Raw genomic sequence first — 18,877 nt, 5'->3', positions numbered from 1 at the left:
TAATCTTCTCTTCTGTTGGAAGTTAACTCCTCTGGTTCTTTCATATTCAGAGGCCAGCTTTCTTTCTTTTCCCTGTCCTTGGCAATTCACGTATCACAGAAAATGGATTCAGATTGAGAAAGACTTCCTGTTGATTGAAAAGTAAATTAGCTTTTGGAGAAGTGTCTCAGGGGAAGAAAGGTAGAAGTCCCATTGTATTGAGTACTTTTAACATTGGTAAATAAGCAATGGAAAACGCTCCTGACAGCGTAACATAGTGGTGGCCTCAGGGCAAGAATACAGTGACATAATTGGTCTGTTCTGTCTCCAGCTCTAACCCTGTATTTACCCAACGCTGGATAATGGTACTTTCACCAGTTTAGGTAGCTAGCTAAACTGGTACTGCCTTGTGTATGGACACGGTATATCAGTTTAACTTGCTCCTGCTTCAGCTGGTATGTAAATAAGCTAAAAGAGGTTTTAGTTTTACAAAGTTTTAACTCAAAAAATAACTGGGAATTTTTATTATTACAGTTTCAGATTGAATAAAGGATGAACAAAAACTAACATGTAGAAGTGAAAAATATTCAAATCTAGGAGCAAATTTAAAGACTTAGGTTTTTAGATATGGTGGGAGAGCTTGATTATGAAAATCAATTGTCATGTATTGCAAATAGGTAGCCTAAAGACAGACTTGTATATTTTTGGTAGAAATAATAAAGGTTGGTTACCTGTGTTTTAAATGCCACTTTCGGAGGAAATTAGATGTGAATGTTGAAGAACTGTTTTGTGCCAAACCCAAAAGAATGAAAATTTAGGACCCTGGCCTCCTCACACATACTTGAGCGGGTCCAAAACTCTTCTCACAAGTAGTTCCGTGTTTGAGCACGTTTATCAGAGATTTCAGTGTTGAAGACTAGGATTGTATTGCTAATAACTTTCTTTTTGTTTTTAAATTAAAAATAATAATAATTTAGACATAAAAAAATTAGTGTATTGCCTCATTTCTTTGAAGAAGATTGAAAAAACATTGTTGAATATAAAGCAGATATTTGAAAATTAGCTTCCTGTTCCTTTCTTAGGTGCCTAAAGAGCTGAAAAGTACAATTCAGACTGATGTCAAGCTATAAATATTGATGAAGCTGAACTTGGCAGCTGGTTATGTTGAAGGTTGGTGTTTGCAATTATAGTTTAGAACTATTTGCTTAACAACTCAGTATTTGTTTTCTTTTACAATAATAGTGTTAAGATCTTGGACTTCTCTGCATATATAATCATGTTAGTAGAAAGTCAAAATGTCTTTGTATAAAACAAAAAGTTCAGTTATTAATGATCAGCAGTGTGATAAATATGGAACATTCATTTGGAAAATTTTGGGGTGTAACCTAGCAAAGAGTGAAGTGAAAAATAAAAGCTGTGATTTAAGCTTCCTTCTCCACCACCCCCCCTCGGCCCTCCTTGTGGCTCTGTCTTGGCTCAGACTGACTATAAACGTCTACCCAAAGCTGCATTACAGGGTGTAGGGCCGGGATCTAGAGCTTCTCTGTGCAGCAGGGTATGGGTGTCTGTGTGTCCTGACTGCTACAGGAGCTAGCACCAGTATTACCGCACTGGTGTGAATTTCCTAACAATGCAGCTGTTATTGTGAAAGATAACAAAAGGATAGTTGAACAGAGGAAACTTCGATACTCTTCTAATTATGATACAGGAAGATAGTAAGAAATAAAGTTTGAAAAGTGCAGTATCTTCCAATCCTATGATGCATTTGAATGATTTTTAGTAGTGCTGTCTTTAACTCTTGTAACTGCTGAAGCTGCTATTTAAACGTGTCAAAGCCACCCTTCCCCCTTTCCTGTGTGCATGCCTGCTTACTACCTTACCAATTTTAATTTAGTTACTACTGCTGGTTTTGATAAGTGTACTGTTATATAGGACTTGATGACTGTTACTTTTGGTTCCAAAGGAAACCTTAAATCCTGAGTTGTCGTTCATGGTATAAACAATCTGATGGGATGATTCTGTTGGGATTATCAGCAGTAAAGGAGTTATTTATAGCTTTCAGGGTTAAAGTTGAGCTGTTGAGAAGCGGGCTTCTCTCTCATCATTTTTCGTAAGATGGAGAAAAATGTTTCAAGTCACTGGTCTAGTATAACATCCCCGATCCTTCTCTTCACCTCTCCTTCAGGAAACTGAAATTCTCCGTATTCTGAAGACTTTATGTTATTTTGCAAGTGTCCTGAAATAAAGGCTTGGGACGCTTGTACTGGTTTTTCTCCATAAGTGCTGAATCATTGGGAAAGCTAGTATGCACAGATTGCTGGAATTTTGAGTGTGTTGGCTGCATCCTCGTTTTTGCCATCAGGGCACCATTAAATTACGAGATAGTTGTAATACTCATGGTAATGACTGCTTGTGTGCCGTTAGGATTCCGAGCATTGCTACCATTATCAAGTAGTTAGCAGTGTGAAATAGCCCTTTTGTGTGCCTGAAAAGCATTAGTTTGCAAGACCTAAGAGAACCAGTTGAAAAGGCTGAGGTTTCTGTAGTGAAAGTTTGTTTCCAACTTTGATAAATTTTCATCATGTTGACTGGGTGAAACTTTGATATAGAGTTGGAAAAGTAGCCAGTATTCTCAACTCATCATGTTTTAATCGCTAGATGCTCCAGCCATCACCAAAACTCAAAACACAAAACTGTGCTGCTGTCAAGAAGACACTGTTGCTCAGTGAAGATAGAGTACTCCCAACAACCTCAGTTTTGATAGTTTCCGTAAACGTTATGGTAGACTGTTGAAGGACTTGGAAGATGAAAAAGTAGAAATAATCTTGAGGATGTTAATTACATATACATATGTTGTTAATTACATATACAAACGTATGTACACACATATATTTGCATATGTATATAAACGTATGTGTGTATATATGCTTCAGCCACACTGGAAAGATAGAGTGGGACAAAGCACAAAGGACTTCGGAAAACTTAACCAGTTGGCAGCCTTGGGCTGATAATAGTTGGCATGTAACCTTGATTACAGTGTAGGCTGCTGAGGCAGAGACACATACTTTTTATGTTCACTGTTACCTTTAACAGATTCTTTAGTAAGATCAGTATGAGCAGGAAAGAAGTGAATTTTTATGCTTCTGCGTGCAGTAGAAAGTAGAAAAAAGGTGTAAGCAAAACGTTTTTAAAAATACACTTTTCAATTTATTTTTCCTTTAGTGGGAGGAGAAACACTTAGCACTTTAAATGTTGTTTATGTAAATGTTTTGGAGCACTGGGAAGGGGGCGATGCAATGTTCTGTCTTCAGCTTGTGTTTCAAGGCATTCTTCAGTTTCAAGAGCTAGAAACAGGATTTTCTAATTAGAAAGTCTGACAAGACCATTTTTGTGCGGTCGGGGCTGCCTTTCCTTATCCTGCTTTTGAAGCTGATGATCCAGTAGCCAGGTGATCAAGTGAAAGAAATTCTTACTTTTTTAAAGATATAGGCACAAGTTAAGAAATATTACTAGTTTGCTCAGAAAAAGCCCCATAAATGTGATTTGAGAAGTATCCTTTTGCACTTTCTTCTCATGTCCTCCTTAACATTGAGTCAAAAAGGGAGATGTTCTTTAATGAAAAAAAAAAAACCCCAAAAACAACCCCAAAAACCTAAACTCACTAATGATTGTGTTTTCTTGAGCAGATCATGTTGTGTAATTGTCCATTTAACAAAAAAAGTGACATCTACAGGATTGTTCTATTTTACGAAAGTGGTTTGCTAATTTATATTTGGGCTGTTGATGTGAAAAGATTTAATTGCTATGAATTGGGGCTTGTGTTTTATACGTATAGGTTAATAACATAACTTCTGTATAGTCCTTCTATTCTCATGTTCCCTTAGAAGAGCAGAACGGACTAATGTACGTGATATCTGTTCCAAGTTAGTTATTTATCTTGTCGTTGAAAGTGGCTGTGTCATATCTACATTAACAGCTGAATCATTTTTCATGTAGTACAAAAAATGACAGTGCAGAAAAGTTAATATTGAACAAAACATGAAGTTGTGCAGCCAACGCTGAATTAAACATAACGGACATTTTATCCCATGTCATGTTTTGCTGTAGAACACCATGGTGATTTTGTGGAGTACTCAGCTGCTGTTGCTGAATGCTGTTCTCTGGATTTTTGCTCTTTTTTGTAAGAAGCTGAGGATTTCTGCATTTTCCCATTCCTCCTGGCTACTTGTTTAGAGTCATATCTTTAGTTTGTATTTCCTTGAAGTGCTAATCATTCCTGGATTTCCTTCCATCTAACTAATGCAAAGAGATGGTTTTAAAAGAGTGTGAAAGAGATTGTAAATCCTCTCTTAAGCACCAGTAGCATCCCTCCTTCCTCTGCCGAATTGTTTCTAATTAATTACAAGTTACATTTCCCTCTTCAGTCTTGAAAAGTGAAGTGGAGAAAGACTACCGTAGTGAGACCTGGATTGTCCTGGATAATTTTTATAGTAAATCATTACAGTGACAGTGTGCTGTAGATGAAAAAAACATGACTGACTTCTGTATTGTTTTGAAGTTATGAATGACTTTAAGCCAACTTCCCAATATCCTAACTGGGTATGTGATGGTCTTGTGTAGTTATGTTAACAACTGGCTTTTGTGGGGTGATGTTTTTAGACAGCTTGTGGCCTTTTGAACAGAGAGTGTGCTCTTGGTTGCTTTATCAGAATCATTCTGCAACATGAGTCAGAACTAAGTTTAAGATTAAAATTTGCTGCTGTCAAACTTTTATCCACTAAGCAAGGGGACAGTTAAACCACAGTGGCAGCAAAGAACCCCTTTTTGTCTCCAGATGTACTGTTGCTAGTTAGAAATTGTTTGAGTGGAAATCATGCCTGGAAGACTCTTAGTTAATGCTAGAGACTCAGGAAAAAAATACTCAGTTTATGGCAGCTAGTCCAATGTCAGGAATAATTTGTCACTAGATCATGCTGTGCATTAAAAGCATGAGCAATAGTCAACAAGGTGATGCAGTGACATGCCACCTGTTGATTACCTTCACAACAAACCTTTCTTTTATGGTGCCTATATAATGGCAACTGGAATAATTTAGGTTTTAGTGATGTTAACTCGGATGTATAGTGGTAAACCAGTATATCTGGACCTCTTTTTATTCCTGGAAGTTGGTTATGTTTTGCAAAACCAAAATTGAAGTATTTAATTCTAGCTGTGGTTAAGACAGGGTTGTAGATTCTGAATGATTTGAAATGGGCTTGAGCGTTAGCTAGTTCAGTGCTGCTGGTACGTTATTCTTTCAAAATAGGATTAAATACCCAGCAATTAGTAGGTAAGGGAATTCATTTTTACACATAATATTTAATATTCAGGAGTTACATAATCACTTTCCTTGAACACGCTTATTCTTATACATACTTTCAGTTCTTATAGAAGAAATGAGTTTCACTCCATGTTTTTTCCCAGTTGTGAATAGAAACTATATTTTTAGAGCTTCCTACTGTTCTGTCGTATCTCATAGTCAGTGGGAAATTGTCACACATGCTACCAGTGTTTACTCTTCCTCCAGATTTGGATGGGAGGTTGGGAGGGAGAATTTGAAGAAAACACTTTCCTGATGGCAGCCTGTTCCTTTCAGTTCTGTGCACCTGGAATATTTTGGTGTACCTACAGAGGCAGTTTACATGAGGTGACCAGAAAAGAGGTATTTGCTGCAAGTAAGGAACTTGGAGTGCAAATGTGGGAAGATGTGCAGCACCCTTAAAAAATACTTGAGGAAAAAAAAAAAGCTAGCTTAGGAGTCCTGACTGTACAGGATATTCAGCTGCTTCATAGATTCCCTAACCGACCTAAGCAAATTGCTGCACTTGACTGTATTGGAACTAGAAATACATACAGAATATTTGGGGGGTTACACTGCACGTGCATATAGTTCTAGTCTCCCAGGGCAAGACTTAATATCTGTGAAAAAGGAGTATGTAGGGATAATGAATTGTTTCTGCTATGGGAAGATAATAGAAACTGAGTCTGATCTTTAAGTGTGCCTGGGTGCCTGAATTAGTAAGTAAGTGTTGTAGTTAGCTGATGAGTACTTGGTTATGAACTGTCGCAGTTCTTGGAGGGAAGGGGGAGGTCTGCTCCTTTCTTCTATCAGAGAAATGATGCATAAATTGTGGGTGGGTTGTTTGTTTGTTTGTTTTTCCTTTTCCTCCCCTCTGGCTACCTAATCAAACTGTGTCTGCTTTCCTGGCTAAAATTTTTTCTATGCAGTCCAGGCAAACGCATTGATGTGTCCTAAAGCCCTGGCTGCTGGCAGAAGTAGATGCTTAGTCTGAGGATTTGAATTAGGAGGAGATGTATGCATGGTATTTAAATTATATTCTGACTGTGGTAGACACTTGAGAATCTCCTTGCTGTAAAGTCTTTGCAGTCCTACTCAGCTACGTGTTCTGTCTTTTAACCCAAACTGTTTTCACTGGATTCTACTCTCTTGTGCCACTTTGACTTTGCTAATTAACATTATTACTGCTCTAGAAACATAGGCCTAAATTTGTCAAGAGTAACAGGAGGAGGACAGTCGGTCTTGTCTTATATCTATTGGAAGTTAGACGGGTACTGGCGAGAGGGTTTTTTCAGTTAGGGATAGGAATCCATATTCCTCTTCATGAATAAGATTCTGTAATGAGATAAAACAGATTATTGGGGTAATTAGTAGCAGTTCTCTCTTTTCCCATAGAGACATTAGTGGTCCATAAGCATGTGGTTTGGCTGGAACTTTGAATGCTTTTGCTAGATAGTAATGTCATGGTATTGCAGTATAAAGCCTGCAACAAACCCTTTCTGGGAAAAGCTGGGTTTTGGCCCAGTTCTGCAGTATTTCCTATTCTCCAGCTTCAGATCCTACACTGTCAAAAACTGCACAGACACTTCATTAGTCTTGCTTTTTGGCTGATACTCTTATTGGAGGAGGTATGTGTCAGAAACACATGATAAAACTGCTAAGTCAACAACAGCCTTTGACTCCACCTATAAAATATTGTGTACTTGACTGCGTAGATTAATAATAGTGTATTAAATGGCATGGCTGGATATTTCTGAGATGTTTTAGGGAGATGGATGATAGTTTAATATTCCGTCAGGGAATCAATTTTTCTTTATTTATTTTTCCTAGAGTTTTAGAAATTAATAGGGAAAACTGAAGACTTAGACAACGGAGTGGATTACTCCTGCCTCTGCATATTATTTTCAGTATATTTCAGTAGTAGAAGTATTTCCTTAATCTCCTACTGTCTAGTGAAGCCAGGTAAATGCAACTTGCTTAGTTTGCTAAGATGAGAACAGTGCTTATTTTTTTCAATGGAGGAAATATTACGAAGTAGTAAATGTTATGGCTTCTTACTAATTTCAGGGTATGCATTCACTTATTGTAAAAGTAATCAAGAGCTTGAGTTTTATTAGACTTCTGTCTCCAGAGCCTTAGTTTCTAACAATGATGTAAAAGGCCTTGCCTGGTAAAAACATTCTCAATTTAGGTGTGGACTCTAAGGTTGCTAATACTTTCAGGACATCGTAATATTAGGGTCATGATGTATGTAATGTAGATTTTTCACTTGGAAAACTACTTCAGAGTGATTGGAAAGACCGAGCATGTTGCACATCTGCTTTGACTACATGTTCATTTCTGGATGAAAAACAAACAGTTAAGTTTTGTAACTATATGTAGTAAGCAAACAGTTAAAACTGTGGTGAAAAGAATAATATGATGATTAATAATGACAAAAGTGTAACTTGCTGCTGAACAAATAACATTTGCAGCATGAGTAGAATTTGCAATGCCTAGTCTAAACAGTGGCATTCCTTTTATGAGGTATTGCTGTTACATTGCCATTATACCTTTGAGGAAATATTAGCTGTTGTGGTTTTTTTTTTTCAAGTGGTTCCAATGGCAAATCTGACAGTGACAGTTCTTGGAAGGGGAATTTCCTGTTCAATCTCGGTTTCAGATTTCTGTCATACAGCACTATGCAAGATACATTGATAGACTTCAGTGTCAGGCTCGTACCTATAGTATTTAGTGAAGATTTAGAGCAAGCTAATCAGCCAGCAGACTAAATACTATAGATACAGGTGTAAGGTACCTCTTAAATGGTTTAGTGGGTCACAGTATAAGGATTCTTATTTTTTTCTCAGAACTGATTGTTGGTCAAATTTGTTTGGTGATGGGTGAGTAATAAACATGCAATAAGCAATAAACAGTTTTATGTTTTTAACATTTTTCTCTGAGGTAAAGATGCATTTCCAGAAGTAGTGCAACTTTATTCTGTAAAAGCCTAAATTTGCTAAAACTCAAGCCTAAATTTGAGCCTAAGGCTCAGCAAGTAAATGCTTTTTGCAATATGTAAGTTTCTTGCCTTTGAAGAATAATTTCCTAGACTGGAGTGGCAGTTGAAGTGGAAGAATAGTGAGGAGAATGGTGCTTCTCTTGTTAACTAACCCAGACTCTAGCTCTTTTCCCCCATCTCCCCAATACTGCATAAATTATGGGGGGGGAGGGAGGGAGCGAGTGAGCAAGAGGATTCTTTTGTGATTACAATTTTTTTGTTTACCCTACATGATTTTATTAAGATGAATATGGCTTTTTCTAAATGCTTTGGGAGTAAGGGTTGTGAGCTTTGGAGACAGTTGACATTTGATTTTATATGTTTTTTATCTAGTAATGCCCACAGTTGGCTGACCTTTTAAATGATTTTTTTTTTTTTGTCTCCTTTTAGGGTTTCGTTTTTGCACTGAATGTAGCCAGGACGGATCCTTGTGGGCTTTGGCAGCCCTTGGAAACTGTCAAAGGTAAAAATCAACCGAAGTTCAGTATTGTGTTCTTGAAAGTTGGAGGTGAGAAGAACATTAGCCTATACTAGTTCTTAACCAACTATAGGATATGTTGCTGTTTTCATATACTTTCTAGTGTGTTATTTCCTGTGGGTTTGGGTGTGAAGTTTTTTCTCTGTAACTGTCTGATGCTACTTGTTTTTGTCAGCTGATGTTGATGCATATGATCATTTTCTTTAAAAGCTCATCATAAATTCATTAATTTTCAAAGTCACTGGAACCAGGATGCGATTAATTCCTACAAGCAATGAAGTTACATTTGAGTTTTGTATATCTTCTGGACGCTCTTGCTTTCATCTCAGTACCTCTCAACTCACATTTAAAATGACAAAAAATATTCTGTCCTTTTTCCGTATGTTAATTTTATGTTAGTTTTGTATGTTCTTAACAAACTCAAATGTAATGTAAGGCTGTAGCAATTAGCTATAATATGGTTAGACCACCTGTTAAAAATGAACACTTTTTTGTCTATGTACCTAGATAGAGAATAATGATTGCAATCATGTACCAATACGATTGTGTCAAATAAGCACAGTCTCATTTAAGACATAGTTCAGTACAGTACTGCCTTGTTCTAACTCCATTTTTCAAGTATGCCATGTAACACCATCTTTGAAGAGCACTTGTGTGCCTCTTTTGCTCTGTGCTCTTGTGCGAGAGTTTGGGACCTATCTTCAATTTCTGCTTGCTGTTTGTAATGGTGACAGTTTGCACAGCCTTCCTGCCTTTCAGGGGTTTTCCAGTGGGCCATATCCAATTTAGACTTGGGAATTCACAGGAACCACAATTGTTTTTCCATTAATAAGTGCTTTTCTTGCAGCTGCGCTCTTCAGAAGCTTGAAATAATTTTTTCTTCTATATCAATTGAAGAACAGTTTTCCTCTTTAGTCCATATTTGATTGCTGCTGGCAGTCTGGAAAAAAAAGTGTTCCTGTATGAAAGGCCCATGTATTGGATAAGGTGCTTAGTTCCAGTGATGCTTGTTTGATGAACAGCAAATTTGAAGATATTTGGATTCCAGCTCTCTTTCTTGCTAATGAGAACCTTGTGTTTCTGAATGGTGGACCTTTCTAAGTGGGGTACAAAGAGGCCTGAGGAAGTACCTTGTTCACTGACATGGATTTTTTTCAGGGATTTATAAGTATATGGAAATTTGGCTCGGATTTTACCTGCTGGTGTGCTAGAATGCCATAGTGATGAGATAGTATCCATAAGGTGCTCTGCACTGTTCTGCTTACACTGAATTTACGACTGATAGCTGTATCCATCATCCTGATGACACTGAATGAAATGTGTGCATCTTTGCTGCAGAATGAGATGGAACATAAATAGGACTAAATATCAGACTGGATTGTCCCAAAGCCATATTGTTTTATGACAGGACAATATTGTAGTAGGTATTAAAGTTTGTAAGAACTGCAGCTAGCTCATATTAGCGAGTGGTTTTACCTTTGAGAATAGATTCTCATCGTTGTATGATATTTAAGAGTTAAATAAAAATTGTTCCTAACTTCAGACGTGCATCCGCTACATCATATGCGGACATACCTGTGCATTGCTATTTGTCAGACCTTCCTTGGAGTTCTCACTCAAGCTGAAGTTGGTTAAGTTTTCTAGAAAATATCAGGCAAATAAAAACATCAGGTGATTCCAGTCCCATCTGAAGTAGTTTTGGTGGGTATATGCAAGAATGGAAGAAGATGATTATCTTACTTTTGACCTTTTCCAAGAACGACTTTGTTGGTAGACGTTTGATCTGAAAATCTAAACAGACTGTCTATAAACTTCATGTATTTTTATCCGAGAACACAGCATATCACATAAATATTGGAAATAAGTAAATAAAGGCCTTTTGGCATTTGACATTTTTTCCAGTCCTATAGGACACCAGTACAAATTCTGATTGCCTGTCTATCCTCTGTGCACAAAACAAATTACCCTATATGTGACATTCAGCCCTCTGCTCAGAAGCTGTTGAGCTGAAGAGGCAGTGTCAACAACATGGAATAATGACGTTATTTCTTCACATGCTGGCACTACGCAGTGACTTTGTTGGCTGAGAAGTCATCCTCAGTTGTAAATGACTGCTACAAAAGTCTGCCACAGAGGTGGTTTCCTATGGATTCAGGAATCTGCAAATGCCTGTTTTTGGCAAAAAATAAACTTTGAAATGCAACATTCTTGTGCCAGTGACCATGGGAATCAAGGATTCAGTACATAGAAAGAACATAAAAGTGATAGTATTGAATTTGACTTGTACTTTGTTCCCTGATGTTTTGTCTCCTGAAAGAAGCCAGAAGCAAATGCAATGGGAAAAAATACCACAGAAGGGTAGTGTTCAGCAAAACTTCTTGCAGTCTGTGGCTTAGGATCTTCCTCCACCAGCTGCAAGATTGTTTTGGTGGATTTTCCTTTCCCCTTGTGATTTCCCCCCCCCCCCCCCCCCCCCCAGTAGATTACAGAGCCTTTTAAAACTTCCACCTTCTTACCATCCCACATGAGTGAGTTCACTCTAACTGAGCATTGTATGAAATAGTATGATACATGTTTTGAACATTAAAGCTGATAAAACGTGAAATACAGGACAAATGAAGAGTAAGTGAATAAACTCTCTTTTCCTTCTCTATTACATTTGCTTTTTTATAGATCTCTCTCTGTTTTTCTATTTCCTACTCTGATCTTTGAGCTATAGATAGTTCCAGTGTATTTAATCTGTCCTCTGTGGGAGACCTTGCTTATCTCTGTTCTTGTATGTAGCCTTTCTGTTTTTTATTTCCTAGTTCTGCTGACTTTTTTATTTTGAGATGCACTGCTTGGTAGTTTTTTTTGTCTTCTTCCAGGAGTAATATACAAAAACTGGTGTCAAATATTGCCACTTTCCATTCCTCTGATAGTGAGGGATATAGGGGTATCTCACAAAATAAACATGGAGGTTCATATTTGAGTTCTTCCAGCGCTCTGAATGAACAGTGACCTGTCCTTGCAATGGTCTTGGCCTGACGTGACTGGTCTGGTTTTATTTTACAATCTTTCTTTAATGCTTCTGTAGCTCAAGTTCAGTCTTGCTTGTTTCTCTGATTTGAAGTCAGTTTAGTGCCACAGCAATTCTTCTGGCCAAAGCTGTTTTGGCCATTAGACATCAGACTATCTGTCTAACAATCTGTGGAGATTCCCAATTAACTTGAATCTGATACTGCAAAATCATGCTCAGAAACTCCCAGCCCCAGAAGCCCTGGAGCGGGTTTCAGGAGCTTCGCATGGGAAGTACCATGGACAGGGACTGCTCGGCCTGTCCTCCCCCTGCCTGCTCCACAGCACAAGATAGCCCGGCAGCAAGACATACTACTTACATGCAGGGGGATCTTGGCATAGATGCATGATACAAGTCTTGCTTAGCATTTGAAATTTACGATTTTTGATTATATGCTGCAGGCAGGATATTTAGGAGGATTTGGGTGAGAGTTTTGTTTTATCCTCATTCCTCTTTCCCCAGAAAAGGAAAATTACTATGCTGTAAGTCTTTACAGATCTTATGCTTTACATGAGAATATATTACTGAACATAACAACTTGTTGGTTTTATAAGATTTAATAAGTTGTATGTAACATTTTGTAGCTTCAGGCCCTTTATGTTTGTAGAACATGTTCTTCATTCCTTGTGTCAACTTAATAGCCATGAAAGATGTTGTCTACCTGTGCACAACATACAGAAGATGTTAGCGGTGCGGACAGCCTTACCTTGTTGAACAGGCTTTAACCATGAAATGAAGGAGGTGCATCCAGATGAACAATTCCAAGCTTTCTCTTTTTTGACCTCATTACTGTTTGCACTCCTGAAGTTGTCAGTTTCCATGCTTGGGATTGCTGCTGTGAAGGTGACAGTAGAGTCATGAGCTCTGTGGCTGAGGTGCAAAAATGAAATGGAGAGACTTTAAATGGCTTTTAAATGCTGGTGCAGTTGAAGAATTACAGCATCTTGAGAGGGACAGCTGTTAAAGGCCAACAGTTCTTGACTTTAAGAGAATTCTTAACTCAGTGTGAGCATTTCCATACCTGGAATGTTACAGATCTGCTGATAGCTTACGTCTTGCATTTTGAGAGCAAGAGAGTCCTGCTGAATTTATGCTGGTGCATTTAATCTCCTAAATTGATTCGTTTGATCCATTACCTCTGAAAGGTGACTTATCCTCTGGAGTAGAAGACGTTCTAATCTTTGCAACCAAAGTCTCCCTAAGTGTATTGCTGTAAGTTACTTTACAATTCTAAGAATGGACTCTGGGGTATAGATTTTATTCAGTTGGAACTTCAGTGACACTGTCAAACAAATTTAAAAATAAGTTACCAAGTAGCGTTGAATATTGGAAACACTGGGAGCTGTTGACCTGGGTTAGATTGGAAATGTCAACTGAAAGCATGAATGACTTCTATCAGTTCCCTGAATCATTTAGAGCCTAGAATGTATTCATTTCTAAAATGAAGAAAAGGAAGAATTCCCTAAAGTAAGAATTCAGAGGTACTGTGGGTTCACTGGAAGTCTAACAATTTTTCAAACTAATAACCTTTAGATTGTCTGTAAACTGAGTCTGTGAAGCTTATATTTGCAAAAAAAGCTATTTCCTAGTAAGTAAGTATTGCTCAGGTCTAGTCTGTGTGATTATTCCTTACTGACTGTAGCTTTAATGAGTAAACACAATGAGTACGTTAAATACTCAGCAATGACATATTTTAAAATTAAAAGAAAGTATATTCCTAGTAGGTTCTCTTTTTCTCTTAATTAAGTAGAGTTATGTCTTATCCTGAATAACAGCCATCTTGTTTGTGAAGACATATAAATTCAGCGAATATGTGCAGAATGGGAACATTAAAGTTCATAGCCTAGAATTGTTATTTACATGCACTGCAATCTCGCATAACACTGTTAAAGGCAAAAAAAAATAATTGTTTTTAAAATATATCTTTCTTTTTTATCTTTTAGGCAGTATTTTGCATTTCTGCAGAGCTTTGCACAGATCCTGTTCCCATGCAAACTGATGAGGGAGAAATACTGGAGGAAGGCAGTCCCAAGGTCAGTGAGGTAAATGCCACTGTGTTTTGGAGGAACCAGAGCTTGCCTGGCTGAAGTGGGAAATACATGGAGTGAACACTGACTGCTGGTGGCATTTTTAATAAATATCTGCATGCAAGTAAATAATATTTATTACCCTGGAGACGTTTAAAAAATAAAGGCCTTTAGAAAGACAGGCTTTTTTGCTGTCTACTAAGGATTGGAACATGGGTCTTTGGGCACTCTCAGGAAGGAAAGAGGAGAGTTTTATAAAGAAATACTAACCTTGATTGTATTCCATTTGTTAGAACTGGAAGGGCTTGTCAAGCTTTCTGTCCTACCCACCCACCCTCTCAAGTGACTTAAGGAATTAGGCATGTGGGCCCTTAGGTGCAGGTGTCAGTGTTGGTGGATTACTGACTGACCTATATTCAAGGTGTTCTGCTTCCTGTTTCCTTGTACTTGCCAGCATGTGCTTTGTTGTGAGACTGGATAGTGTGTTGCTTTTAAAGGCACCTCTGATTCTCAACATACCTCACTGGGACAAGAGGCTACGAAGTGTGGTGTTGAATATAATGTTGGTTGTGTCCTGCTTTTTGCTTCCTGAAGATGCAGATATTGAGTAACTAATTACTTTGGTTTGCATAATGACACAGTGATTATCATATTATTCAATAGGCTTATAAATTTATTTTATAGTCCTCACTATCTCAATGTGTTAGTATTAACTTTGCAACTGATCTGTGTTTAAAATATGGCTCCTAAATTTCACAAAAATCTCAATCATTGTTACCTTGCTTGTAGTTTTGTGTAAGAGACTGGCTGAAAAAGCAAAAAAACCTGGAGGACTAAAATTAAAATTTGTTGTTATCTAGCTGGAGTTTATTTCAAGAGATGTTCTCATTGTTTTATGCTCTAATAGAACAAAACATTTTTCGAGCTGAAGGTATCAAGTTAGGAGGTGGTTAATTATTAGAGAAAGGATTTGGCAATTGTCCTGCATGTATTTTAGGAATTGTGTTAATTTAAGTAGCTTTGAAGGAAGTCTCACTAGATTAGGAGCTGACAATTGAAAACACATCAGTAGATGTACCTGCTGCCATACAGGTTGTTGAATGCATCTCTTGACAAGGGTGTGATTACAAGGTTCAGTGGGGGATAGACAACATGTGAGAGGAAACATGATGGTGCAATTAATTACTGATTTTTATTAGCATGATTACTGGTGCTTACTTTTCACCAAACAGAGAGAATCTGTGTGTGTACATATTTATGTATATAAACACAGGTGCCTGTATGTATGTGTGTATATATATGGATACATAGCTTTCATTTTTTTGTCTGTGTGGCAGGAAATAGATTGAAAGTAACTCTCTTGTGAAACTTACCCTTCTCCTCCAGTGGAAGGTATGCTTTTCTTTGGCATTCTTAATTCTGGATATAATGGCGGAGATTGTATCTCTATCCCAGCATTAGATGTTCAAAAAAATTTAGTGGGCTTAAACTTCAAAACAAATATTTTAGACTGACTTTGAATACCAAAGTGTGTATGCGGTGTTGCTTTGAAACAGTCATCATTTAGAGATCATGGGAGATCTGGAATCATACATCCGGTATTCAGTGTTATTAAGGAAAGAGCTGTATAGGATCAGTATATATTAAGCAAAAAACTCATGACTACATCTAGTCCTTCTCCTCATCCTGTGGTGTAGAGGACTACTTACTGAAGTGTATTTTTCAGTGTTTCTTTAGTCTGTAAATGATTATCCTCTCTTTTCTGGTCTCAGGAGAGTTTTATAGCTATAACAGTTGAAGGATTTGTCCTGGAAAGACTGGGCAAAGTATTTCCCACTATATTGTGTTGTGTTGTAAATTATGTCCTTAATTTACAAATGTTTATGTGATCTAGTTGAGCCATTTTCATAAAGATATGAAACTTTCATAAAGTTTTTCTAAGAAATATTTTTTAAGACTTCAGTGACGTAGTTCTGGTTTTTTCCTTTTGTCAGGACTATTTTTTTTCCTCCCCTCAATTCCTCCAGGCAGATGACATAAGTTTGTTTGGAAGAAGTTAGTTTTGTGCTTCAAAGACACTAACATAACTATCTATTCATATTTCATTTGGACCTTTCATTTCTCTCATTTTACCCATTCCAAAACACTAATCTGTAAATAAAAGCTAAATATATAATTATTGTTATACTTATTATTCAGATCAGTGGATCTTTTCTTGTGTTTTTCTAGGTGTTTTTTTTACCCATATTTAAGTACCAGCAGTCCGTTTGGACCTCACTCAGTTTACGCTCTGTTCTCAAAAATCCCATAATTTACCTTAATTTACCTGTTCTTTTGCCTTCACTAGAAATGTTTTTTGAGCCTGTAAATGATATCTAAAGAAGCCGTCGTCTTTAGCATTTTATTTCCTATGAACATTTGAGGAGGACTTGGAACACTTCATATGTTAGCAGCTCCTCTGAAGCTCTTCTCTTAAACAGTGTAGAAGTTGAGTCTGCAGCTCATAGGTCTTATGAGATTAGTAAATGCTGATTAAGCACATTCCATCTACTTCAGTGATGATAAGTTTGATTATATCATGTATGAGGTCAGATTAAGGCCCCATTTTTAGCCTTTGTTCTGAATATTCATTTCTAGCCAAAAAGATTTTTGCATGTGATATAAAGAATGAAATTACTGTTTATGGTGATTTGTAGCATCTTTTCTTGGCTACCTCAGAATACTTATGAAATAAAAGTGGGCAAGCTTTCTGCCTTGAAATTATTTCTTAAGTCTTACAGGACTTGAACAACAGTATTAAAGCTATTGTGGCAAAAGGTGGAGGAAAAGATTGTAGAATTTATTTTTATACTTTTTTGTTTGATTCTTAAGATGCAAACATAAAGTAACATAAAATATAAGCTAAAAAACACTTTATGTTCAAAAGACAAAGGCCCAGGCCTACATGCTGGAATGCGTTGATATCAGCTACACTTGAAGCATTTCTGTTGAGTAGTAAATGGCCTTGCTGTGACTGTGCCTGATACTTTTTCTTTTCGAAAAGCAAGATGCTCAGGGGTCTGGTAGGCACTTCCCTGCAGTTCAGAATTTCTTTCTTACTCAGTTTTGGTCTTGACAGGAGGTAGGAAACCTACATTTGGGCCTCCTGCAGAATGTTCCTGTTTCCAATTCATCTGAATTTAAATTGAAAAGCACTTGAATAAGCAGACATGGAAAATTGTCTTTAGATTTTTTGTAGCCAAATCCCTTTCATGCTGTAATATATTTTGCCAAGAAGGGCCTTTGCCAAAGTATCACCTAACAATCACTTCCAACACTGTCTTAAGGTGATCTCAAGTTGAAAATTATCTGTCTTATTTTACATAGGTATGCACTGATCTTGAGGGAAAGAAAGTAAATACTAACTTCTAGAGATATCTTTGTTATATTGATATCAAGGTGTTTTGTCTTTATCACCATGAAAAGACATGCTCATAATTTATCTATGTAAAGAGTAAGGCTCACTGCATGAAGTTCTGTATCTCACTGTTAACAACTGACACTTCTGACTCCACAAACAACAAAGCAAGAGGAGTTCTTGTTGATACATATCGCAGGAAAAGCAATGATTAGAATAGTAGTCTCAGTTACCTGAGACTGCAGATCCCATGACCAGTTATCAATACTTATTTCCAGAGTCTTCAGTTAAAAGAATGTTTAATTGATAGAAAAGATGTCCCTCACTTTGCTCTTTTATGTTTTTGCCCAGTAGCATGGGAAGAGGCAGTATGTTAATGCTGTCGGTAGTCTGTGCCACTGAGAAGCCTTGGTACTTCTCCTCTGGAATCACAAGGGCATAACTCAAAGTACCAAATCTATTGTAGATTGAGGTATACTTGAATGAAGTATTCTGGTGTGTCAGGGATGATCATCTTTCATGGAGGCACTGTGAACATCAGAATATAAAGATCTGGGTACTGCAGGTATTAGCTTTCTTATGGTGCCAGTCTGAAAATAACCTAAAAAGCTGTACATGAAGACTCTGTCATACAGTGGAAAACAAATGATATATCATGCTTTATTCCTTGTGAACTGGTTTGGTTCTATAACTGTTTCAGGTTTTCCAGCATCCTAGACTGTATAGTATTCTGAGATATCAAGACCAAGCCTTGAAGAGAAAAAGAGATTTCTTTCTGGTTTTGAAAAAGAAAAAAAAATTGTGCCTCGTGTAGAGCTGAGCAGGTCACTTCAGAAACTAAATATTTGTGTGCTTCAAACTAATTCACATTACATGAGGTGTGATTAGAAAATTTAATCCCTGCAGTCAGTCATCATGTAGAGTGATAGTCTTGTTTGATTCCTATCAAGCTGGTGGCACTGCTGCAAAAGTTCACCTTCATGCTTGCCTTTGCCACTCTTGAAATGAATGGCAGAAATTCAGTGGCAACTTCTTGGTAATTAGGCTTAAGGAAAGTTACTGATGGACTCAGTCCTTGCTTTAATGTTTGTTTCCCCCGCTGTTGTTAATGAGTACATTTTTATTTCATTTTGTAATTTTTTTTTATACTGTGATACTTGCGTTGTGCTCTCATCCTTCTCAGTTTTGCATACTTGAGAAGTTTCTCCAATTCTTCCCTTTAGTTTATTGGCAGCATATCCTTTTGTCATTCATTGGATTGCTTTCCAGCAAAGAAGTGTTTTTTGCACATGCTCTTTTTCCTTCTTCCCCTGCTCCCTGCCCCTTAGGCTGCTTTTGGAGAAACTTACTGTCTTGGTAGTTTTGTTGCCAGGGCTTTTCATCTTAACTGGTTCCATTGTTTGATCTCACAGTTTCTTCCTTGTTGTCAGACTGTCAGAAAATATTCTTTCTGTTAAAGCATCAACATAGTAAAGACAGCTGGCACCTGTCAATAACATGTTCTTGATTCCAGTAATTATCTAATAGTGCCACAAAGAGGGGAAAACAACCTGTACAGAA

At 37.3% G+C, this 18,877-nt stretch overlaps 1 protein-coding gene across 18 annotated transcripts in view; it reads left to right on the top strand.

Annotated features, from left to right (window-relative positions):
- Positions 1–18,877, top strand: part of TNRC6B (trinucleotide repeat containing adaptor 6B) — a 149,214-nt gene that overhangs the window by 7,491 nt on the left and 122,846 nt on the right. For 15 of the 18 annotated variants that reach the window (XM_074871095.1, XM_074871082.1, XM_074871087.1 and 12 more), the window contains exons 2-3: positions 8,748–8,820; positions 13,837–13,935. In XM_074871095.1, coding sequence (XP_074727196.1) covers positions 8,748–8,820; positions 13,837–13,935 — 172 coding nt within the window. Of the gene's footprint in view, positions 1–1,061; positions 1,150–8,747; positions 8,821–13,836; positions 13,936–18,877 lie in introns of all 18 variants that reach the window. The other 3 variants (XM_074871075.1, XM_074871086.1, XM_074871084.1) reach the window with 2 other exon arrangements.

Source organism: Strix uralensis, chromosome 5, assembly GCF_047716275.1.
Source record: "Strix uralensis isolate ZFMK-TIS-50842 chromosome 5, bStrUra1, whole genome shotgun sequence".
In the NCBI taxonomy this organism is placed as follows: domain Eukaryota; kingdom Metazoa; phylum Chordata; class Aves; order Strigiformes; family Strigidae; genus Strix; species Strix uralensis.
This window is presented reverse-complemented; position numbering and strand designations above follow the sequence as displayed.